Below are 25,427 nucleotides of genomic sequence, written 5' to 3' on the forward strand. Positions count from 1 at the left end.
GTGAGTCAATCGTTAATAACCAATTTAATTCCAAAGCTGCATCTCCTCTTTTCAACCAAGCAGTAGGCAGCTGACCCCATCAAATGCTGAGGACCAGGTACTTGGCAGGCATCAGTGGAGTCTCAGCCAAGGGTCCAGCCAGCCCAGCTGATAGAGGTCAGCTCTCAGCTGATACAGCAGTATATTGGAATGTAGCTAGGACATATTCATCTACAGCTCGTCTTTCAAGGGGCATGTCCCATCCTCTTTCATCCCATGTACTCTACACTGTGGGTGAGCCACTACAAGGAAACAGAGCCTGGTCTGAGGAGAGAAGCATGATGCACTGATTTTACTCTTCCACAATGCCATTGATGATGTGATGGAAGGAGAACGGAGAAAATTTGTACCCAGCTCCCACGTAGAACTTGTTCTGAAATTCGACCCTAGGGAGGAGCAGAGGGAGGCATCAGTGCTGCCTGTAAGGCAGGACCTACAGCCAGCCAAAGGCTGAAACATGGCACCCGTGGGAAAAGGGGGGCCACAAGATGTTAGACTCTAAGCTGTGAATGCTGGCCCTTTATGGGACCAGCTGTGAGACACAGGTAGCCCAGGGAGCAACGTGGCACATGTCAGCTCTGACTTTCTATCAATCCAGGCTGGAAATGCTCATCATGAGGCCATCAGCAGAACCTTGCTGGGTTAACTGCTTCTAGCAGCTTTGAGAGCTGGGATAACCACCTGCACACTGGTGGGAGACAGACAGCTCCTCCTCCCTTCACAAGTGACAAGGTTTGCCTTGGCAGTGTTTATGATTTATGCTGGGACATTTCTTGGTGAAAAAGACCACATTTTGGGGCTCAGGTAGGATGCCAAGTTACAGTGGTGGTGAAGGGTGTTTTGTCACCTTGTTCTTGCTCACATGCTGATGGTGTGTCCTTGCCTGGACTGATGATCAGTTAAGGCCAACATGGGCTAACTTGGAACTGGTTTGTGGCTCTGCCTGTTTACTGGGACACAACTGCAGGCTGCCATTTGCCTCACATGCTGACAACCACCACGGGTGCAGGAGGACAAGTAGGTTGCTCCAGGGAGCAGGGCAGGGCAGGAAGAGTCTCCCTCACTTCATTTGCCAAAGGCAGCCAATGGTCCCAAGGCACTGGCAAGGCATGTCTAACACTGTGCCCACCTGTTCCCACAGCCTGTTCCCTCCCAGGGACTGATCTGGGAAAAGCCCCAGAGGACCACTGCACGTACCAGTGCAGGCGCAAGGCATGGAGGAAGGCTGAGAGCCCCTCCATGACCAGCAGGATGGCCACTGTCAGCACTGCAAACGCTGCAAAGATGATGAAGATGGCGATGAGACCTGCCCAGCCGCTGCTGCTGAGCCCGTTGTGCATCACCATGGTCCAAAGCACCTCTGACAGCTCTGCAGAAGGAAATAAAGGGAAAACAGTGCTGAGCAGCAGCTATGGACAGATGCAGCATGTAGTCTGCCAGCTCACCCATTTTTCCCAGTTTGCAGAATATGTGTGCCCTTAGCTAAGCTTTTTTGTTGCTTTATTTTATTTAGGTAGCTGTTCTCCATGTAAAGCTGATGTGTGCCAACTTCTACTCCACTCCTACTAAGCTCATTTCTGTGCCAAGAAGTACATCTCACCCCTGTCAATCCATGGCACACCACACCATAGCTCCCCTCCTTGCCCACCCCTTTCTGTTTTCCCTTTTTTGTGTGCACAGTTCTTTAGGGCAGGTGCAACTCCTAGCCAGAGGCATTGCAGCAATATTAATAAAAAGCATTTCAGAAAAATTAGAAACATTGAAAATCTAAGTTTCAGCCTGAGGCAATTTCTAGTATTTGAGCATCTGTTTTTATCACAAATCAAGACAAAAGACATTTAAATCCTGTACATTTCTCATGGATTGTGATGTTCCACTGAATGTTTTTGGGAAAAATCCCAGTGAAAATGACAAATTCCAGAAGCTCTTGACCCAGACATTTTCTTTCCTGTTTGCTGAACAAAATCAAAATAACTGTTTCAAGTAATTTTGGCATTCATCTGCATACCCTAAGGCTATAGCAAGTGCTTCTTGGGAAAAGCAGCTATGGCTCCTTCACCTTCTGCCTTCATCTCCATGGACTGGACTACACAAGTGGACTGCACCTCCCACTGTGCCATACACCATGAGGACTGTCCCAGAGGGGTGGCTACAGAGCAGCACAGGAAAGGGGCCCCAGCCAGTGAATGCAATCAGAGCTGCCAGGGATCACCTCTGAAAACTGAGATTCTCACTATGAAACACTTGGAGTGGTCTAACCAGAAGCAAAACATCCTGACATATAAATGTCCACACGTAGAAACTTGGATTTCATGGAGAAATTTGCAGGAATAGTCAAACACCAGAACATCAGAAGGCATGGCCAGCATGGTGAGGAGACTAAAGGGGGACAATGACTCACGTGCATGGGCCAAGCTCAGCGCCCAGAGTCGCAGGTAGGAGGCTGTGTTGGAGATGCAGCCAAGGCAGTATTCAATGGTGTGGATAGCTTGGTGGACAAATATGTCTCCAAAATTGAACTGAAACAACATAAAACTGAAAAGGTTTTATTAGTTCTCACTTCGGGGCTTTCTGGTTAGCAGAGCAACACTCCTCCAAAGGCTCTTCATATTCTTTTCCTTGTTACATCCTGAGCAACACAAAGGTATTTCCCAGGAAGAGAGACTGCTCTGAAAAGTGTCAGCTCTGTATGATCTTCCCATATGTTCTCTCTGGAGAAATATAATTCCAGTGAAAACTAAATGTTTGGGGAGCAGCTCATGTTCCATTCTTATGATTTCAAATCATTAAATGTCAATCCAGTTGCTGCCAATCTCTGTGGTTTCTTGCAGAGACAGAAATTCTTATGTAAAATAGGGGCTTTCAGACTATCTGCTTATGGGCATACACATTTTGGGAAATATCACTGAATAACTGTATCTCATAATAATGAATAAGCAAATCTGTGAAGATTCCCTGTGACTGGAAACAGTCAGCCATGTCCACACTCAATATTGTTGATACTCCCAACTGCTACAAATATTTTTGTCAGTTTTTCCTGTGTTACTTCCTACTGTAGAAGCTTTTGACAATATCTGCCAAAGGAAGGATTTTCTCCCTAGTCAACCATTCTGGCTGCCAACTTTAAATGCTCCTTTGCAATTTAGAGGAAGGAAAGCTCACTGACTCTTGGGAAAGGGTTGACCTTCTCTCAGTGCAATGTGGAAGTGAAACAAGCACCCCTGAGGAAATAAAAACTTGAGGTTTATAGAAGCTTGAGATTTGCAAGAATGCCTGCCACCACCAGGGAAAACCAAAGGAAAAATTTTGAGGAATTAATTCAATAAAAGTTCAAACCCTATTCTGTTTGAAAACACAAACTGTTATGACAGCATGTGATGGTATCTTGTTAGAAAGAAGGGCTGGCAACTCTGCAAAAGTCTTCTGCTTGACTTTGTTTCTTCTATTATTGCGTTTATCTGAACAATTTTCTGTCCAAATTTTCTTACCTCTTCATCATCACCCTCATGTCCTTCATGGCCACTGCTGTGGTCTCTCTGGGAAGCTTTCTTGGAGTGATTGCTCTCTGGGGAGACATCTACCTCATTTTCACCTCCTGAGTTTCCTGAGATGGCTTGAGAACGGATCTTTCAGAAACAAAATGCAGTATGTTAGGTTGATACCAAAATGGATAAATCCGTGGCACAGAACTCCCTCAATAACCTCTTGATGGGTAACACGTGAAGGACTATGTCATGAACATGAAAACAGTTTCAACAAGGGTCATCATGGACCACAGAAATTGAATAATCCCACCAAATGGCTAATAATACCTAAATATTTTACATCCTAGAGTATTTTCCAGTGATTCCAACTATTTTGTAGCTGGTTTCTAGTGTCACAATGCACTCTTTGTTCCCACCATGAGAAGATCCATCATTTTTAGCAAATGAGAAGACTGAGGTACTTTTAAAGCTGATGATCCCAATTAGATGGGTGCAAATCAAAGGAATTAGTGTCAAGTGAAAAAGCAATGAAGCCTGAGAGGATCATAAGACTTGATGAAGGTCACACAGTTCTTGGATACAGGCAGAAATAAAATTCAAAGCTCTTGATTAATTTTAAATTGACCAAAACCTCATAGCAACCTCTCTACAATTATTATTTACAGGACTTTTCTGGAGGCCTGAACAACCTGATTTAATAGTCCTATTTTACAGCATAACCAAATAGAGACCTTATGGCTTCTGTCAGGTTCTGCCTTGTCACCCTTTATAGCCTCCAGCAGGTTTCATGGGAAAGGTCTCCTGACAACATATTGTTTCCTATTGAAGCAGTAATGATAGTCACATCCGCTTTATCTTTGCTTTACCTGAATAACAGCATAGAAAACAGACTTTGCTGCAAACATAAATTTAGGGGAATGTAGGATGTGATCAGACAGCTAACATATGAAAATCAGGAACAGAAATATGGAAACACAATAGGAGGTGGGTAAAACCTGTCAGATGTTCTTGGCATAAAAGCAGGAGATGGAGTCAGCCATGTCAAGCCTTCATACAAATCCCAGAAGAATGACAAAATAAGAAATTACAGTGTAGAGGCAGGGCTGAAAAGGTCTCCCAGGGACCTGGCTTTCAATTATAGGTCAGAAGTGACTGGGTTGGAAAAGGTCAAGCAGCAAAACCAGCATCTCTTTCTTCAAATGGAAACATCTGTGCCCTATAAAAGGTACTCCAGGCACTAACTCTGACTATAAAGAGAAGTAAATCTTGACTGACAAGTAAAGTCCTGTTAGTGTAATAAAGGAGAGAATTAATGATCAACTGGGAAACTGCAGCTGCCGCAGTTGTGAGTTGAGAAGCTGTGGGCAAACCACAGAGCCCATGGGAAAGAGGGCTCTGTTGATGTGAAGGCAATCACTTAAGGAAGAAAGAACTACTAGAAAGCAGGCAACAGCTTTTAAATCAAGCCTCTCCTTCAAGCACTGTTGCTCTTTCCAAGGCCAGGACTTTCACAGATACCCCATTTCTACAGAGCAGCAAACTAATGGTTAGTGGAGATTGTGTACTGACAGGTGAGGTCTTTTCCCTGTCTTGGCTTTACCAGCACTTCAATCTTTCTGAATCTTCTTTGGTTTTGGATACAACAGGTGAAAGAGCTTGGTGTCAGCTTAACAAATAAGGTACTTGCCAGAAAAGCTCCTGCTTCCAGGGAAATGTTTCCTTCACTGGAGATATTCAAAAGCTGTCTGGAGACAAACCTGAGTAACGAGCTCTAGGAATACCCTGTCTGAGCAGGGAGTTTGGACCAGATGACATCCAGTGATCCCTTCTAAATTTAGCCATTCTCTGATTCTAGTTTAGATGGTTTAGACATGTGCATACACATGTCCTGGGCATGTGTGGAGTAAAGCACACTTTGAAATTGTCAGAGAAAGCCTGGGGTCAGAGAAATACAGAATTACATCACTGCAAAGAGTTTTTGGGGTCTGTCTCCCCATCTTTGTCTTTGCTATACTGAATCCCCCCCAGCTGATCCACATCCCTTACCAGGTGCTGTGCTTTCTGGTGGTTGGCTCGGAGGATGAAAGGTTTAATCAGGAGCATCCAGGGAACAGCAATCAGAGCAAATATGACCAAGAAACTCTGCACTTCTTTCTAAGAGACACAACAAGAGCAAAAAGTTGTTTTACTTCGTTTAGCCAACTATGTTTGTGGTTAGAAACCTGAATCTATACAATGGTAACTTTTTTAATACAACATATACAACTCCCTGTTGTATTTGTTGTATTTGGCTGTGTATTATCTGCTTGTGAGAACCTGAAAATAAATGTGTAGTGCTTTAGGCTCCAGAAAGCACATTCAGCTAGAGATGGTTGAGACCTGGAGGTGAAAGGCTTTCATACTGAAAGGGGTTAATTTACCAAAATCTATGTGACTCACTTGAACCTGGCTGCTCAGTGTCCCAAGAGAATGTCCTAACTGTGTGAGTCAGTCAGTCTGCTTTGCTTTGATCACTGTAGAAAGGCTGCATTAAGAGCCAGGTCATTCAAGCCTTGCCCTGGATTTACTCCACATCTGCAATTCCAAAAGGAATTGAACCCTCATAGCTTAGGCTTGGTAACAGACTGTCCCCACAATATAAGGTGTTCTTACATTGCAGTATGGCACCCATATTGCTGTCCTGACATAACTGTCTGTACATTCAGAAAACAACAACAAAAGAAACAAAGAAAACTTTAAATCACAACTTCTGCATTTTTTTTTAAAGCTGGCTCAGATGTCTGATCACCTTATGATTTGTGATCATACAATATTTGCATTCAGACTACCCAGGCGGATGGCACATTCTGTTCCTGGTGGGGCACATTCTGTTCATAGGAATATGAGAAAAAATTCCACCTTGGGAAAGCTTCGGGCTGTTACAAAGCACAATGTTATCTAAAGTTTTTTTGAAGGCTGGGAAGACTGTTTTTCCAATCTCCCCTCCATCCTTAACACAGTTGCTTGGAGCTGATCAGGGCTCTCGACTAACTCTGACTCATCAGCTGTCCCTGAGCTCATGTTGGAGTGCCCAGTGTGCAATGTATAGATGGGGGTGCACATGTGTGTCTGGATGCAGCACTTGCTTGCAGATTCTTCATTGATGCTGCTGATGTAAAATCAGTCAAAGAAAAAAAATCATGTTCTGAGAATATTAATAGAGATGACTTTAGAACAAGTTTTCTGTTAGGGGAGATTTTATTTGCCTGCTTTTTATTTTTTTTTAAGTGAACGCTCAAGAGGAGTTATTTCTGACAAAAAGCTGCTACTTCTACTATTTTAGGTGAAAATGTAAAGTATTAAAGTTTTCCAAAGCTGAAATAGGAACTTTTCAAGAAAGGGAGATGTCTCTAGCAGTGTGGCCAGACTGCAGGACAGCATGACTGAAATATGCAGCTTTGTATCTCTAGTCACACTGTGATTTTTTTTCCCCCAGTAGTATCTTCAGCTGCATCCTTATTCTTGTAAGAATGACACTAGGAAAGAGATTTCCTCTGCATCACTGATTGACTGCTGCTCTCTCCTCCCTGTTGACAAGGCCAACACAAACACCAGAAGAATAAACTTTACTTCTGTGACTTGTGATTGAACTTCTGAGCCTATATCTTTATGCCCACTCTCCACAACACCCACTGCAAATACAAAACCACAGTGGATTCAGGCTGCTTGATCCATACCTGATGCAAATACAATGGAGCGTTTGAAGTGTCACTATAATTGAACAGAAACATGTTGATAAAGTGGATGAGGATGCTTGGTGCACTCTGGGATGAATGGACATCAAAATGACACCATTTGAAAATAATCATGAAGACCAGGTAGCCAAAAAGAGAGATAATAAAAATCATCTCTGGAATGAACTGAAGGATAATGTTTATGTATTTCCTGAAGTAGCTGGAAAAAATCAGGAAAGAAAATTACAGTTAATACATTAGATATTAACACAAGTTTGCACCCAAGTCTGGCAGCACTTAGTTTTTGGAAAGTAATCTAACAAATTTACAACTGTCACTAGCAAAGAAAGAAGTCTATAATTACAGGCTTTATCAATGAAAGCCATTGGTTAAATACAAAAGCTCTGTTATACTGATTATCTTCAGATTTTTGTACTTGACCTACCAGAATCTCAGCACCTCAGAAGATTATTACATTGAAATAACAGACAATTTTCAAAAAATGTCTTGTTCACAAAGCTGAGCATTAAATGCCAAGAAAGGTCAGAAACAGGAGTATCAATCCTGTGGGGTCCTCTCTGTCCCCTCAAACACATTCTGTCCTTGAAAGTCACTACACACATTCCAGCTTTGGAGAGTCTCTCAAAATAATAGTGTCAGCCCTTGCACTCTATCACCACATTTTATTTGTTGTTGCAAAACATAGAAGCAGAGATATGGACAAGCACAGGCACAAATCCTGACCAAGGGCTGCTAAGCTAGGTGAAATGCACATGCACACACTCTGCAAGATTTCAGTGTGTTTTGATTTAGGTCAAAAGATCTTGTCTTTTGAGAGAAAATTGTCAATAGGGGGAGGTGCTACACATTTTTAATTTAGTGTGCTTCAATATTTCTGCAGAATTGAGAATATAAGAAAGTAAGTTAAAAAGAAAATCTATTGAAGAAAATACCTGCAATGTCATGGCAGTCCTTTAGACTTATATCTGTCTATCAATCATTGTGTGAGTCAGTGTATGGGACATTTCTGCTCACACCAGGGAAAGGTCAAAGTTCAAATCATCAGTCCAAAATATCAGGCTTTCTCTGAATGAAGGACACCAGCTGAGTGGTGAGGACTTGTGTGCTGCTGAAGCTATAGGCTTGGTGAAATGAACTTACATGTGGTTGAAGAGACTGAGTATCACGCCAAAAATCATGTGCACAATCCCTATGACAACCGACATCTTCATTTTGTAGGAGTTCAGGAAAGTCAGCTTGTTTGAGGCAACATTCCAGATCTTTGGGGAAAGGAATGGGGGGAGAGAGAAGACAAGATTTTCAGGTGTTTTATCAATAAAAGGCTTGTGGAAGTTGTTGCTTTGACACCATCAATTTACTCCTACCAGTTCTAGTAAGAGGGTAGCAAGGCACAGAAATCTAGATGTTCCTTTTATTACTTTTCACTTTGCCAAGGTATTAATCTAAAATGAATAAAGTATTATACTTGCTGAACAAAGGAAATAACAAGGATGTAAAATGATCCTATGACTTTGCTTCAGTCCTCCAGAAACCACTGCAAAGGCTGGTAGCAGAACCTAGATCTTTTCTGTGTCATTTCCTGTCCTTAGGCTGAGTCATCTTCTTTAGCAAAAGTGGAAAGGCATGAGAAAATCCCTCCTGCTGCAACCAAAATTAGTTCCACCCTCACCAGAGAAGTATTGAGGATAGAGAATTTTCAAACTTCTTGTTTGAAGAGAAAAAACTCTTTTCAACTCTTTGGCCACAAAGATGAGCTCATTGCCTACCTCTCTACACTAACTTTTTAGTGATGTTAGAACATACATCCCTTCTCAGTCCTGCCTTTTTTTATGCTACAGAGCTTCAGGGTTGCTTCTCCTTTCTTCCCAAACATCCTAGACCCCAAACTCTTCTGTCCTCTGAGACAGTGAGCAGACACCACTGTTCAGACACTCAGTATGGTACCTGAAGAGAAAGGAGGAGGATGGGAATATTTGGAGGGTGAAACATGCTTTTGTGTGTTTGTTTGATGTGCTCTGCCTCTTCTCTGGATACCAGAGACTGCCTAGCTTCTTCATCTCAGGGTGACTTTTTCCCAAGATACACCCCAGTCACCCCAGAGGATTTGCAAAATGCAAAGAGCCATCCATCCTTCAGGGCAGATGACAAAGATACTCTCCTCAGAGGGCCACAGAGGGCTGGTGCTTCACTCCACCCTTTCCTGCCAGCACTTGTTCAGCCATTCTTCCCTCCCAGCCAGGACTTTTATGCTCTTGAACAGGGAGAAGCCAGGTTGGAAGAGGTAGTCTAGGTCACCCTAAATTAGAGATGCATCAGGGCAGCAAGCAGAAAACTCAGCTGATTCTGACATGATTTTCTGAACCAGACTGCCCACATCCTGGACAGAGCTTTAGAGCTGAGTTTATTAAAAACTGACTGCAAGGTCAATGTCTCTGAAAACCAGGGGAGGACAGAGTTTCTTTGGGTTGCCAATTGAAATGAGAGTGCAACCATCAGGGATGGAGTATTTTTGACTTACATGAAGATTGAAACAGGAAAGCTTGATGTTAAAAAGTGCATTTCAATACATGATAAAGACAGAACACCAAGAAAAAGTGATATAGGACACGGAGAAGAAAATGTGGCTAAGTTAAATAATACTGGCATTTTTTTACATTCCATGAAACAAATAGACTGCATGAAATTTGGCAGTTTGCCTTCAAGCTGGTGAGGTATCTCTGGAATGGGTTAAGTACTCAAGTAAGGAAACACAGCTTCAGCAGAGAGTGCAGGGAGCTACTGATGTGCCTGATATGTAGAAACAGGATTGAAATACAAATTATCTTAGAGCAATTTAATTTAATTACCGGATCTATTCCAAATGGATATGGATTTCCAGAGTAGACTCCTGGGACTGCTGGATCCAGCTGCAGCACTGTATTGTCTAGAAGCACATCCTTACTACAAGAGAAAAGGGAAATGACCTTTGCAGCTTAATCTCTCCATCGAAGCCCACGGTGTATTTATGTGAGGTGTGCTGAGGACTACCACAGGATATCTGTAGCTGACTCCAGCCTTTCTGTGACCTGTTATCCTGCACTTGTGTGCATGTAAATGGACCCCACACAATGGCAGTCCCCCTCAGACTGATAGTTCTCTGTGCTTCAGTCCTGGACACCTGCAGATTTTTATGCACACCAGTGCCTGAACAAACAGGCGTGTTCCCGGGGACTCTACATTTCCATTTCAATGGTGAGTTCATCTGTGTGTGTCAGACAAAACCTCTGATTCATTCATGACTGCATCCACAGCAGGGAGTCCTTCCCTTCCCCCCACAGGCAGTCTCTATTTCCATGTGCCATTTCTATTTCATTTCTATGTGCCATTTCCATGTGCCATCTCTATTTACATGTGCCATTTGGAGTGGTTTTACTTCCTTCCTACGTTTAGCACTTACTTCCAAGTGTTATTTTTAAACATGGCGATGATGTGCCAGGAAGAGCCAAAGAAGTTGAATGATTTGGAGAAGCAGTCATTGTAGATGAAGCCAGTGTACATGGAGAATATGCCCATGAGCAGGATCAGGTAGCGCCCGCTAAAAAAGGTGTTCCAGATCTGCAAGGAGAAAAGGCAGTGCCAGTGACCAAAGTACCTACTGTTGGTGGGCCTCAACCAACAGTAGACATGATTGTAATAATCTGTGTATATACAGTTATTCATGAAAATTTCCCTTAGGCCCTCTGTGTATAAGAAGGTAGAATTGCAAACCTCTGCCTCAGTTATCCTTGTACCATCTCCACACAGCCTTTGGGACGCTGGATGTGCCCTTTATCTAATGGGGATGATGAGCCTTTCCCTATGCTGATAGGGTGCACCAGCTTCCTGGTACTCACCTCATTAGCACTTTTCTGGGCCAGAAGGCTCTTCTCATTAATGACCATCCAGAGTGCAAAGCCCAGCATGACAGCACCATGGCCACAGTCCCCAAACATCACCGCAAACAAGAAGGGGAATGTAATGATAGTGTAGGGAGCTGCAGGAGGGAAAGGGCAAGAAGCTCAGCTCCCTCTAAACAAAAAGGCCTCATCAAAGAAGCAGTCTACCCCATCAGACCATTCCTTACAGGTGCTGCCCTTAAAGGCCTCCTCAATCCCTCCCCTACACACCAGGCAGTCAGAACTAGCTTTACCATCACAAAGAATGTTCATTGGCATGACCTGTACCTTCCTTGCAGTTTTATCCTTTGTTTCTCGCCTCACCATATTAAACACCATGTGTAGACGACTGCATTATGTTTTGCAACACAAAAATGTATTTGAAGGTTACTATCACATTTCTCAATCTGCTCAGCCTCAACAATTGGAGTTAATCTCAACCTTTCACACAGGCCCCCATTTCTAGGTTCCTATTAATTCTCAGTGGTCTGTCTGAGATTCTCTACCATTGTTTCAAACTTTTGACAGGTGCTTTTGGTCTTCTTTGCCTCAACACAGTGAGCTCAACTTACATTTCTCTTATGAGCTCAGCTCTTTTCCTCAAAACATCTACCTCACCATTTGTTCTCCATCCTGTATTTGTACAGTTCCTTATTTCCATCACAATCATTGACTGGAGACCAACAGCGAAATTCTTTGCCTGAGAAAATCCATGTGTATGCATCAAATAGCTCCAATATGGTTCAGATTTCTCAGTCAGCAGTGAGGACATTTCTTAGGATTGTGAGAGAGCTCAAAGGCTTTACTTTGGCTCATGCAAACCAGATGCACGTATTTGAGTGTTTCTCACCTGGGTTCATCTCCCTGTAGTTGCCCACACCATATGCATCCACGATGTTCTGAAATCCAGCTGTGAACTTGTTGGTCCTGTTGAAGGTGGGTGGTGCCATCCTGGTGTGTATGGCAGTGAGGATGGGGGCAATCGTGGAGCCACTACGTTCCTGCAAACCCAGTGACAAAGACAGACATGGAGTGGGTAGAAGAACTGGCACCACAACACCACTTCTGGCTCCAGGGTCTGTCACAAACCTGCTAACATTTAATGCTGACCTTAATCTCTGTCAAAAGATGAAAGGTTAAATGACAATGGGACAACCCCAACTTAAAAGAGAAAAGGGAGCCCTACATTACATTACAGTAACATACCTGACTGAATATATGCTCAACATATAAAAAATTCAGTTCAGGTGAGAGCTTCAAGGATCCAAAATGTTGCTCTCTTACCATTCCTTGATGGAGAGCTCTTTTTATCCGGTCAGCATCAGCCACTGGGAACCATATCTCTGCAATGACACACTGTTGGGTGACATCAATGTTACAGCAATTCAGGATGTGGTAGATGGCCTTGATTTTCTTCACCTTGATCCCCCAGGACCACAAGTTGGCGGCTGCCTCATGCAGCAGTCGTTGGCGGTGGGACTCAGTTTGTGTTATCACCTGTAAGCACAGCATGGGGCAACACTCAAGACAGGGAAGCACAGGGGGCACGATCTACTCAGTTAACTGGAGAGGGAGGTGGGAGAGGGCTGATGAAAAGGAGCTGTTTGTATGAATGCATGGGGTATCCCAGAGAGCCTGTGCAGGTGTGGGCACAGGATCACTCGACACCAGCTGCTCAGTGCTGCTCACCAAGGACTCTCCCTGCGTGGTCCTGAGTTGCTCTAAGTGTAGAGGAGAGCACTGGGAATTACTGAGCTCTGGGACTGGCTCCCTACCCAGTTGCTTACAAACTAGCCTCATCTCACCACGTGCTCCCAAGCTGCCATTTCCTGCAGGCAGCTCTGTGCCACGAACTTGGGGCAGATCACACCCATGAGTGGAATTACAGCTCATGGTTCGGGTGCCTCCATGCATCATGTGGCCACCACAGTGCTGCTGTGTAATTAAGTGGAGGAGATAATGAAATAATTATAATTTTAAAGGTGTCAAGAAGACAAGCTGTGTGGTCTGCAACGTGGTTTCAGACAGGACAAATATCTGGGCAGGTCCCACCTGTAGGATTCAGTCCTCAGTAAAGCCACTGCCACTTACTGTGTTTAAATCCTCGATCCTTGTGTTGACTCCATCAAGCATTTCTCGGCGCTCGGTGGCAGACTCTGGACAAGGATAGACTGTGGCACGAAATCTAGCCTCAGTAAGAGAGAGTTGAGAAACACCTGTTATTTGACAGATTTTTCTTCCTCTGTTTCTTCCTTCTTCCTCAGCTCAAAGGCAGGGAAGCTGGATTTCATTCCTGACCCAGCAGTATACTCTTCGCACATACCACAGAGTTGCACTTGGTCTTGCAGAAAGGTGCAAAGAGGTATGAGAATAAGGACCCCTTCACCTGTTCTAGCTGAAAACCCTCCTTGTCTGAGGTGACACACAGGCCCTGATGTCATGCAGAGGTCAGCACTAACATGTAGGCACCTCCCTTCTGTCCACAAGCTGCTTGAATTGTGACGAGACTCAAGAAAAACCCACCCTGGCAGAGGCAGCCTTGCTAACAGTAGCCAACAGATGTCCCTCTTGCACCGAGGCTGAAAAAATACCGTGTCCCTGTGTCTGCACTACCCTCCTGCAGGCACTGGGAGAAGGCATCAGCTGAGCTACTGCTGCACTGCGAGCAAACGCCCTTTGTGCGGGCAGGCTGCATTAGCAAATAACCCTGTAACAACAAACAAGCAAGCAAGCAAACAAACAAAAGGACAGTATTTCCAGGATAAAACAGGAGAATGGCTGTATGCTTCTGGTCCACCTATTTGGTTGAGAACAAGGGAAGGATGGGTGAAGGGTTTTAAACACCTGAGAATGGTATCTGTTACATCAGCTTGGATAAACCAGGATAAAATCTTTTAAAAGCTTACCCCCAAGGCTCTGTTTGGAAGATTGAGTGGGTTTGTTTAGTGTGGTATTGGAAGGACTAACACAGGATTCTCATGTGAGTGAAAGTCTTAGCTCCATGCAGGTACTGCTTCAGAAGCTGCACTTCTCCAGTACAGCTGCAGGTCACTGTGGTGTAAAGGTGCTTCCACCAGCACTCTGCACTGCAGTGTTGTGCAGCCACTATATGAGCCCAGCACAGACAATTAGAAATCATGTCTGTCTGAGAAGTGTGCAGCTACCTGTGCTGCCTGCAAAGCAAGTCCCAGAGTAGTCTTAATGCACAACAGCAAATGCAAGGGTTCCCCCTGGGACCTCACAGGCCACAGGGTGCACTGCTGCTGCTCTCTGCCTGCACGCTGAGCTGAGCTGGGGAGCTGCAGCAACTAAAATAGCAGACATGTCTCATTTTCTTCCTGCTTAGCTTGTTCAGTGATACCTAGTGCATGTGCCACCCCTGCCACTTTGACACTGCCCATCAGATCTGCAGGAAGAGATCCCTCCTCTTTGCAGAGCAGAGATCTCCTGCCCCTGACCTAAGGCAACACATTTCCACCATCCTGTCGTGGATACACTGAGTTAGGGTTGCTAAAGGGCTGTCTTTCTGCACGTGAGATGAATTAAAAGATGTAACAGGGTCATAGGGGTCTATCCCTGCTTAAGAGACAAAAATGTGCAGGCTCTGTGTACAGATAAGTATCATATTCTGGCTTTGAGCGCAGGATATTTTACCACCTGCTCTACAAAATCAGTTCCAGCACACATACGAGTGAGGACAGTTGCAAATTGAACAAAACATGCTTCAGTTTCCTAGAGATCAGCCCACAGCTGTGTGTAATGACAGCACGTGCTCTTCAGCTAAACTTCCCTTTCCAGAATTGAATTTCTCCTCACTCAACACCTGGTATTCATTTCCAAAGGTTATTCACCCTACCTAATTATTTCCTACTTCTTATTCTTCACAGCCCTTAGTTCATCTTTAATAAGGATTTTTAATCAAACTTGAAAGCTTATTCCTCCATGCTGTACAGTTCCCCCATTCCCAATAACGTTATTGCAGCAGTGCTGCTTTGATCTTTTAACAGCCATTTTGCATACTGAGTATCAGCTTTGCCCTAATGGCACAGACATCTCTGAAAGCTCCAGGAGAATTCAGCAGGGAATCCTTACATTGATAAACCCAGTTTAGTATTCACATTAGTACTGAGGCAGCTGCAAGAAAAGGAGGAAAAGAAAAATTCTTACGTTTTCCTCCTTCCTGCTCCCTCTACACCTTTCACTAATAAATTTGTGCATGGACTTAATGCTCATGAAATTGGCAGACTAATGTTACCAATTAGAGTCAAGCAGGGACTACAAGCGTAACCTGAGGCACACAGCTCTGCAAACAAATCTTAGCCTGCCTTGCAGGAGACTGGCTTAGACCAGTCCCATGATTTTTGCAGGATATTTACTTGTCATGAATGATGACTTAGTGCTAAGCAGAAATATCCTGCTGGGGTTGGAATGACACTGCCATCTGCTTTAGGTATAGTCAACCCTGTCTTAAAAGTGGACCAGAATAAGATGTCTTGGCCTGGGTACCAGGGATGGCTGATGGCCCTCAGAGCACCAAAGGAGTGTCTGAGGATTTAGAAATCTGCCACACAGAAAAATATCCATATGTATGGGCATATTATCAACCAAAAAATTTGAAAGGAAGAAGGAACATAAAAGATGACTTCATTAGCACTGCAAAGAGTGTCCTGTGAATTTGTCTTTGGTAGGTGTATTTTCCTTCAGTTCCAAAGGCCTGAGAGAAACCAGTCTAAGTTCCTTTCTACAAACCTATGACCATATACATCTGCAACACTAGCTCCTAGAAACTTTGCACATCACAACCTCCCTGCAGGGATCTGATCACATTTCCAGCACTGCCTGATCCCTACCTGCAGAAGGTTGTGCCTATGGTTTGGGTGATTTTGGTGTCAATCAACAATGACTATGTTGGCAGGCACTGCATTGCTTTTTTTACTCTCATCCCAGAAAAAAAAAGTCTTTGGCTTTTGACTGCAGGGAATTTTAAATGCTGCAGGGGATAAATATTACAGCCAAAATGAAGAACTCTGTGCACTCTGTGGCAACCCCAGCCAGTTCTAAATGTATGACCAGGTGACTTGCAAGGCCACAGGCACAGGGCAAGATTCAATTGGAAGCATTCACCACCAGTGACTGCCCATGCAGAAGGGGAGAAGGGCTCTGAGCAGCATTTAAAAATCAGGCAAAGAAATGAGACATAAGAGGGATGTGGGCCTGATGAAGCAAGTCCAAAGGAGAGCATGAAGATGATCAGAGGCATGAAGCACCTCTGCTAGGAGAAAAGGTTGAGAAACTTGTGGTTGTTCAGCCTGGAGAAGGAAAGGTTCCAGGAAGACCTTACCACAGCCTTCCAGTACCTCAAAAAAGCTGGAGAGGGACTTTTTACAAGAGCATGTAGTGACAGGACATATAGGGAATGGCTTTAAACTGAAAGAGAATGGGTTTAGGTTGAATATTAGGAAATTCTTTACTGTGAGGGTGGTGAGGCACTGGCATGGGGTGCCACAGGGAAGCTGTGGATGTCTTGTCCTTGGCAGTGCTCAAGGCCAGGTTGGATGGGGATTTCAGCAACCTGGTATACTGGAAGGTGTCCCTGCCTATGGCAGGGGAGTTGGAATGAAATGATCTTTAAGGTTTCTTCCAACCCAAACTGTCCTATGATTCTATTATATGCAGGAAATTGTAATCCAGAAAGAGAATGAGGCTTCCTGAAAACTCAAAGACCACTGGCAGCAGCAGTACAATGGCTATGGCAGAACTCCCTGTATGTCTGAGCTTCAGGATCAGAAATCAGACTGAGAGCTGGGAGTTTTCCCTCATGTCCCTGACTCCTTTACAGACAGATGCCCACTTCAGGAGGGCTGATTTTCTCTCTGGATGGGCATTGCTCTTCATTGCTCATAGGAGGTATCTTGGAAAGTCCCATTTCCAATGCAGGAATTGCTGACAGACCCCAGGGTTCTGTCACTTCTTGGGACTGAAGTCAGTCATGCCAACTGGATGAAAGACCTACCTGCTTTTATTCTGCTTAAAGGCAGGATGTGAGGAAAGACCTGCCCTGGGTGCAGGTGTCAGGGAAGAGCAATGCTCAGCCTCTCCCTGCAGGCTCCTGGCCAGCCCTGCCTGGCTGAGGGGCTGTACCTGGAATGGTTTGGTGACAGCAGACAGATCCTCTCATCAAATCTGATGAGCTTATTGGTCATCAGCGTTATGAAAGAGTAACAAAATATTCAACCTGAATTATCTTCTCAAGATGCTTAACAGGGTGGAAACAAGTCAGGTTGTATGAAGCTTTCATTTCTGTCCTGGGCTCTGTCTCTGATTACACAGATATTGCTTAAAGGCCTTGGGAAAGAGTTGAATAAACTACAGCATCACTTTTTCATAAAGAAATGCAGGAAGGCTTGAGACCAAGCTGAGGATTACCACATTTCCAGTCCTCAAGTTAGGGGGCCCTGATTTTCAGGGGAAGAGTGCTGAGTATTTTTAAAACAACAGTTCCCTTTTAGATGTCCCAAGTTAAAAACCTAGCAACTGAAGTTCTCAAGAGCTGTATGCCACTTGGGAAAATGTAGGATCTCGAGTTCCAAGTGCCAAGGTGATGGATGTCTTTCATGATTAGGAGCAGCAGAGCTGAGGAACGGAAGGGAGGATGGCTGCAGAGCTGACAGCTGGAGAGATGGAGATCTGATATCTAGCTCCAAATTCAGCCAGCCTGGACTGCCAGTAATCACCTCTATGGGAGTCATTGTGGCTTGCCCACAGGCCTGCCTTACCCATCACAAATCTTCTTGATTTTTTGTTTAAGCTGCTCTCCTTGGTAGAAGATAATGAACACGTTCTTCTTCACCTCTTCTCTCTGCAATACACAATTCAAGCAGAATTTAACACAACCAGAGTCCAGGGCAGAAAAGCTGGTATCTTCTTTTTGGCAGCCTCTCCACTGGTTGCTTTTATCCCCCATCCCCAGTTTCCCATCAGCAGTGTTTTCCCCAAATGCTCTTCCAGGAAACAGGCATGGGCAGCAGCTCTGCATTATGGGGGAAGGAGCAATGTGGAGCAGAGGGGACAGAGTTCCACTGGGGCATGAGTTCCCCAGAGACACCAAGGGGAATTGACCCTCCATGGCTGTATTACTGGGACCACCATGGAAGTGGACTGTGGCTGTCCCCACCTGGAATTAGCCATGGAGGGTCAAATTCCCTTGGTGTCTCTGGGGAAAGCAGGAAAAGGAAACCACCTCAACAGTAGCAAAAGGGCAAAGTAACACCCAAGAAACTTCTCCCATCCTCAGACTGCCCCACCTTTCCCCCACAGGCTGCCCTCAGCCACCAGGACAGGCAGCCAGCGCTGCAGCACAGTCCAGGTCACCAATTCTGTGTCTGCAGGCCACCAGCATCCACACAGGGCAGAGGAAAGCAAAAGCAGGTTGATACCTACTGTCACAGGGTCCTCCATGGGGGTGTCCATTTCTGTGTACCTCAGGTAGATGTTTCCCCTGCAGGCTCGCCACAGCAAACGCTCAAAGGGGATCATCCTTTCCCTCTTTATTACTCCTGCTGTGAATCTGAGCGGAGTCACAAGATAAATAAATTACAAGCCTATTCTATGCCTTTTAGGACCTGTAGTACACATGATTTCACAAGCCCTTGTTTTCTAGTCTGTGCTAGCCAGGGTTTTGCTGCTGCTGCAGGCACGTCTAGGAAAACCTTCCCTGCTCAAGTCTAGTTTTTATCTCAATCTACTCACTTTATCCTATTGTTCTTTCATTGAAAAAAAAAAAAAAAACCCACAAAAATCTTTCCTAGATCAACAGGTGAAGGTGAAGAGAGAATTCTGGCTAGAAACAAATGAGAATGGCTGAGTGGCAGAGGCAGGAGGTGGAAATTTTGAAGTGGTGGTTTATCTTTACTCTCCTGTTTTCCTTTTCTGAGAAAGCATCAGACTGCACTCCTGTGCAATAACATGGCTTTTTCTGTGGTTAGACTTCCATCCAGGAGGGCCATGCTGGTAGCCAGATGCCTGAGTCCAGAAGTCATGAGATGCCTAAAGATAGCAATTTTCAGTCAATACCTACTAAGGGATCACTGGAATTGGTGGCCTGGAAGTAGAAGTCCATTTGTCCCACTGACCATAGTTTTGATGACAATTTCTGAGAACAGACACTCTCTTATCTTCACAAAATAGCTCTGCAGAGGAGGCTGGTGAGCACCCTCTGTTGAGAAGCTGAAGGAAGCTGTGCCAGTGTCACAGCAGTGCAGCACAGGTGGGAAGTCTGGCCAAGCTGGAGGCCATCACTAATACACACCCCAGCTTGGCAGCTGCAGCAGCAGGAGTACTTCTCAGCTCCAGCAGTCCAGACGTGTCTTCACTGAAGAAATCATCTGGCAGATTGGTTTCTGCCTGGAAAACATCAGTTTTAAAAAACACTCTTCAGCATTGCCAGTTTGAAAATTATTTTCACTTTTTTTCTCTTAACAATTTTTCCCCAAAGGTAGCTATCCATAGAGATTTATAAGACCGAAGGAAAAACAATACAATTAAGCTATATCTTAGCAATGGAAAAGCATAAGTGCTATTTTCAAAGAGATCTGTGAACTAAGATTTTGAGCCCCACCACTCACAGAGCAATGCAGGCTCCAAAGTGACTGAGGTGTTTTTGCAAACCTCATAATGGCTTGTGGTAAAGACCTCTAAAAGTAACATACACCAAATGAAAGTGCAAGTATTTTTAAGAACCTTCCACGTCTCTTCTGGGAGAGCAAAGAGGCCTCTCACCTCAAAGAAGTCCTGGGTTTTCTTCAGCAGGTGTTTGAGCTCTGTCAGCTCAAGGAAGTTCTGCTTCAGTGTTTGCTGGTTCTGGTTGGCTTCCAGCAGCTCAGCTTCAAGTTTCTCCAGCACTGTCTGTTTAGGGTCCAAGCACATCCAGAAAGACTCTGAAGTAGATCAGTGGCTCTTTACCAAGCTGATACCAAATCTCAAACAACAGTTTTGTTTTGTTTTTTCAAGGGAGAATACAGAAATATTCAACAAACAGTTAAATAAACACTTTTTGTAGAACAATATTCATCAATGCCAATGCATCATTTTCCCATTGCAAACATTCCTTGATGGGTGTGTTGTTTTCTTCTGTCACTGAAGTTCTGATGCCCCTGACCCAAGCACAGGCAAGCAGGTGTGAGTGTGGTGTAGGTGCCTCAGCCTGTCTGGATATCTCTGTGGCTCCTCACAGACATCTCACACCCCAGGCTGACTGGCTGCCAGTTTATTGACTACAAAAGCAACCTACATTAATTTAAGTTCATTAGCAACAGGCCAAAAATTAGGTGATGATGTGGGGCCAGGAACACACCAGGAAGCCAAATTGCTTGGAAGCTGAAATCAAGCTTGGAAAGCTTGATTTTCTTTTCTAGTCACCTCTGTATGCAGCATTTTAAAATTACTCTGCAGTAAACTTTGCATCCCACTGGGCTAGAATAAAACATCCCTTGCACATCCAAAAGCAAGGCCCAAGTATTTGTGTCAGGAAATAGCAGCACAATCCCAGCAGGACAGGCAGTCCTGGATTTTTTATGCAGTGAAGTGGGTTCTAACATCAGGTCTCTTGGTAAAACACCAGACCCTTCTTATTCTCTCCTTTATGATGATAGGGGGCATTCTGTGAAAGTAATACTTTTTCATTAATATGTGGGACCAGAGGGATGTTTCACAGGGGATGATAAAAAGACTGGGCTCCTTTGGAAACATGCAGCAGGATCAGCCTCAACCCAAGTGTTGAGGCAGCAACTCAGGGAGCACATCCTCAGGCAAGGAGAGCTATGCCAGCCTCAGGCACCAGATTCTTCCTTGTTCTACTGAGCACATTACACAGACAACCTGCTGCACAGCCCTTCTCTCTCCTGGGTCCACTCCAAATTCTGTACCTCCATATCAATCATTTCACGAGGCAGGGGCGTCTCTGGGTACTTTTCTCCTTTGACTATCTCAATATTATCTTCCATCTCATTTTCCAGAAAACCTGCAAGGAAAGGGCACAGAAGTCTCAACACAGAATCATCCCTGGTGCATCACCTAGTCAGGTTGTTGCTCAGCCAGGACCAAGGCATCCCAAGGAGGTGTGACAAGATTAAGTGATATACAAGGGCCATCATCCCAGTACATATACACAGCCACCAAGGAATGAACACCCCCAGCCTCCTTTCTCAGTGGAGATGCTGTTTCTTCTCAAGTCATGGTACCCACTCCCATGTGGGCAGCTCTCAGCCCTGGCACAAGTGGCCACCATGGCCCCCTTTATCTGGGGCAGTGAGCAGGGCACACAGAAAGCTCAGGTTCCTCTGCTTTGCCCAACAATGCCAAGTGCTGCCACCATGGCTGCAGTGGGCACCAACATTCTGGTGGGGACAGTGCAGAGATCCCAGGACACGTGTCCACAGGACAGTGGGAATCAAGAGCTCTGCTGCTTGGGTTTTAAGGACTTACGCAAGGCTGAAGCCCTTGGCCACAAGAAGTGTGTGCCAACAGCTGGTAAAAGTCAGGTTATCCGGACCAGCCTCCTGCCCATTCCCAGATTTATCTTGTGATTTTATAAAGGCTAATTAACCTCCTTGCAGTTCAGTTAACCATTTTCAAAACGGGGGCAACAATTTATTGCCCATATGGGGTGAAGTGGTGATTAGCTGACGCATGGAAAACATTTCCAGGGGCTCAGATGAAAACATCACCATTTTGCCACTAATTCTGCTCCCCAGTGTGAGAGCACTTAAAGAAATAAATCCCACACCACCAGTTGGCAGGAAGCCGATTGCATTTGACAAGCGTTTACTTACGCAGGATTCTCTCCAAGGATTCGCACCTTCTCACTTCATTCACAAACTTTCTCTGGAAGCTGTTGACATTCACATTCAGCTAAAAACAGGAGGGAAAACAAGCCTGGGGCTAAAGGCTGCACAGTGCTGGGCTCATTTTTACCATCAGCAGAGAATGAGCGCCTTTGGTGCAGATGGCAAACACCACTGTGTGTGCTGGCAGGGCAATACCCTCCTAGGGGACCTGGTGGCCTTCCACACAGCCTTGCTGTGACAGCAGGAGCCACAGAGGGACTTTCATGGAGACACCTCCTGTGTCCTGGTGATGCAGAGGATTGCTCTAAGTTGTGCAGAGGGCATGTAGAGCACTGGGTGGGGACCCAGGGATGGATGGGGTCTTGGCATCATGTTTGGGTTTCAGAGCAGCCTTGGGGGAATCCCACTGTCACCACGGACTTTCTGGCCTCCCTACGGGTGCATTTTCCCAAGTGCTTTGAGGGAAGGACGAGCACAGCCTGGGGCACAGCTCCAAGAGCTCAGCATGCCAGCCTCACTACTCACGTCTCTGAACTGGACCAGCCCCAGCTCCCCGAGCTCAGCCACGCAGCAGTAGGCAGCCTCCACCTGCAGGAAGAGCTGCCTCAGGCTCATCTCCTCGCTCCGGAAGACAGAGGCCATCCTGCCCGTTCTTCCCTGACCTGGAAGGGCTGGGAGTCCTTGGGGCAGCAGCACTGTCCGTGCCCGAGCAGGTGCAGGAGGGTGCCAAGATCTGCAGGAACATTGGGTCACTGAGTCAAGGTGCTGGAAGATGACCCAGTGCTGCCCACTCCAAAAGGGTTCCTTCACCTCCTCAGAGCTTCCTTGAACCCACATGAGGCTTCATCCCACCAGAGCAGTGTGAGATGCTAAGGTGTGTGTGCCACAGGACAAGGGGAGAACCACCAGTTTCCTGTGACAAATGATGACCAAATGCCCTGCCTGTCCTCTGCTGGACCTAAGCACTTCAGACCAGTGCACTCAGGCTCTGTATTTTGGTTTTGGATGCTGTGATTGGAAGGAACTCAATTTCTCTTTGCATTAAACACACAGACAAAAAAAAACCCCAACAAAAACAAATCCCAATAATTTCACCTTGGAATTAGACAAGTGAAAAAGGCCTGACTGGTTTTTTATCACTTTCATTGATAGTGTGAACATTGCAAAACCATCTGGAGCATGTTATATGGATGTGGGGAGAAGAGCAGTCTATTTTCTTTAAATTAAAACAACCTTTAAGATTTCAAAATAATTTTCTCCTCGTAAAGAATTGCTTTCAAAATGAGATACATGAAATGGCATGCATTGCACAAAATTTCCTCTCATCTCTATGCTTATTATTATTTACTTTGAATAACCAGAACATAGAAATTGTCTTTAGTTGTTCTAACACAAAATTAACTGATCAGCATGCACAAGCACAGTAATTATCTTTTTCAAGAGAAAAACATGCAAGTAGATACACTTCTTGCGTGCATTTAATACTGTAGCAAGCCTATGTTTTACAAATAGCGAAACAAAAGCCCTTTATTACCTCACTTCTACTTGTTACAAGGGTAGCAAGTCAAATGTCTTTAACCCCTTCTCTGTGAGCCTTGTCTTTCAGCATTTTTTTTGTAATAAATTGTGAATTCTATGAATTCTCTTTATAACATACAAAAGATTCACCTTAAATATAAGAAAAGCATTTAACAAGATATTAAATGCTTGACAGGAGCGGGATAGTCACAGGTCTCTATTTGCTGGGAATTTTCCTTCTCCTACCCTCTGTACCCATTCACTCGAAAATTTAAAATGCTGAAAATTCAATATATGATAACTAATGGCTTGTTAAAAGAAAGCATCATGTTCCAGCTTAAATGGATTGTGTATATACATTTTAAATTTGGTTGGACATTTTTCATCAAACTATGTTTTTCACAGGAGAAAAAGACAAAAGCTGCAAGAGGCTCACTATTCATGCAAAGTAAATCTGCAGTAAATAAATTAAAAAGTTGAAGAGATCATCCAAGTGTCTGATTTCTTTAGACTGAAAAGTGTGAAGAAACTATAATCTAAAGCAGCTTGTATTTCCAAACCTGCAGTCAGCTTCCATTTAAAAAGTACTAAACCCTTAGAAGCAATAGAGCGAAACTCAAATCAAATATTTAGAAATATCTTAATTAAGCCACTTCAAACCATCCAAAGCCAGGGTTCTACTCTTCCTTGGCAACCTGTCAGGGAAAACTCCAAGAGTTCACTTCCGTCTTGGTTTGGAATGAGAGAAATACCTACTCCAAGGAAGGCAGAGCTTTCACCCCTCGATTATTCCTCCAGATGCAGGAGGCTTGCACAAAAGCACCTGCTGGCCAGCAACACTTCTGTCAAAATCACCTCCCCCCCTCCGTGCTCTCCCTCACCTCAGATTTTGCTTTGGCAGAAGAATAGTTAATTGAGAAATCCCTCGCATTTCCCCCCGCCGCAATTTCCATTAAAAGGCATCAGAACGGGCGGGTTTGGGCAGGGCAGACCCCAGAGCTGCGGGTCGCTGGGCAGAAGGTGCAGGAGGTGACTCTGGGGTTCACCTGCTCCTCTCCCCAGCCCCTCAGGTGTCTCTGGGGTTCACCTGCTCCTCTCCCCAGCCCCTCAGGTGTCTCTGGGGTTTATTTACCTGCTCCTCGCCAGCCCCTGTCCCGGGGCAGGGCTGTGCCCGGGTCCGTCCGCAGGTGACAATGACAGCAGCGCTCTGCAGCGGCGCCGCCAGGGCAGGGCAGGGGAGGGCAGCCCTGCCCGCTGTCCCGTCCCACACAGGGCAGGCAAGCCTTTGCTTTTAAGGTCAGAACTGGTCTGGGCCAGAGGAGGGAAGCCCTTTCTTGTCTTGGGACTGACAGCAGACGGGACAGCCCGGCTGTCACCGCCCCGGGACAGCGGGACCCTCGGGAGCCGCCGGTGCGGAGCGCCCCGTTTGCGAGCTCCGGCTGCGGGATCTGCAGCGGGGAGGTGGAAAACACCCCTGAGCTGCTCCTCGCTGGCTTTTCCTCGCTGAAGGCAGTCTGGGAAAGGACAGCGAAACAACGGGAGATTAATGATTTTCCTGGCGCGGGCGGACGGGCAGAGGGATGGAGCGGGGAGAGGGCTGGGAGGGCAGGGGCTCTGTTAACAGGGACAGTGCTGGCAGGGAGCTCCATTCCCACCCCTTGACATAACAAATGCTGGGGGGAAAGGGCTTTATAGGCTCTCTGCCACTTCAGCCGCTAAAGCAGGGGCTCCAGAGAGAAATTTGGCCCCTCATAACACCAATGTCTTATCTCCCACTGATGAGGCAGGGTTTCACCCTGATGAAAAACGCTGGCTGGGACACTCCTAAATCTAGCACCCAGAAGAAAAATTTACTCTCAAAAGAAGAACTAACAAAAATGCATGGCTATGTGC

At 45.2% G+C, this 25,427-nt stretch overlaps 1 protein-coding gene across 2 annotated transcripts; it reads right to left on the reverse strand.

Moving 5' to 3' along the window:
- On the reverse strand, positions 1-24,849 carry ATP6V0A4 (ATPase H+ transporting V0 subunit a4). 2 transcript variants are annotated; one of them, XM_056482205.1, is made up of 21 exons: positions 24,667-24,849; positions 22,542-22,749; positions 22,002-22,080; positions 21,096-21,190; positions 19,951-20,076; positions 19,481-19,575; positions 18,613-18,739; positions 17,949-18,031; positions 13,264-13,357; positions 12,457-12,669; positions 12,023-12,173; positions 11,131-11,270; positions 10,695-10,852; positions 10,105-10,198; positions 8,399-8,517; positions 7,241-7,457; positions 5,571-5,678; positions 3,528-3,665; positions 2,441-2,558; positions 1,237-1,408; positions 1-425 (listed from the first exon to the last, which is right to left on the reverse strand). In XM_056482205.1, exons 2-21 carry the CDS (start codon positions 22,656-22,658, stop codon positions 332-334), a joined length of 2,538 nt encoding a protein of 845 aa, XP_056338180.1. In that variant the 5' UTR covers positions 22,659-22,749; positions 24,667-24,849; the 3' UTR covers positions 1-331. The 2 variants fall into 2 exon arrangements, with proteins under 2 accessions (XP_056338180.1, XP_056338179.1); XM_056482204.1 differs by having other exon boundaries at positions 3-425; positions 24,416-24,675.
- Between the last annotated feature and the right edge of the window lie 578 nt (positions 24,850-25,427).

Source organism: Oenanthe melanoleuca, chromosome 1A, assembly GCF_029582105.1.
Source record: "Oenanthe melanoleuca isolate GR-GAL-2019-014 chromosome 1A, OMel1.0, whole genome shotgun sequence".
NCBI lineage: Eukaryota > Metazoa > Chordata > Aves > Passeriformes > Muscicapidae > Oenanthe > Oenanthe melanoleuca.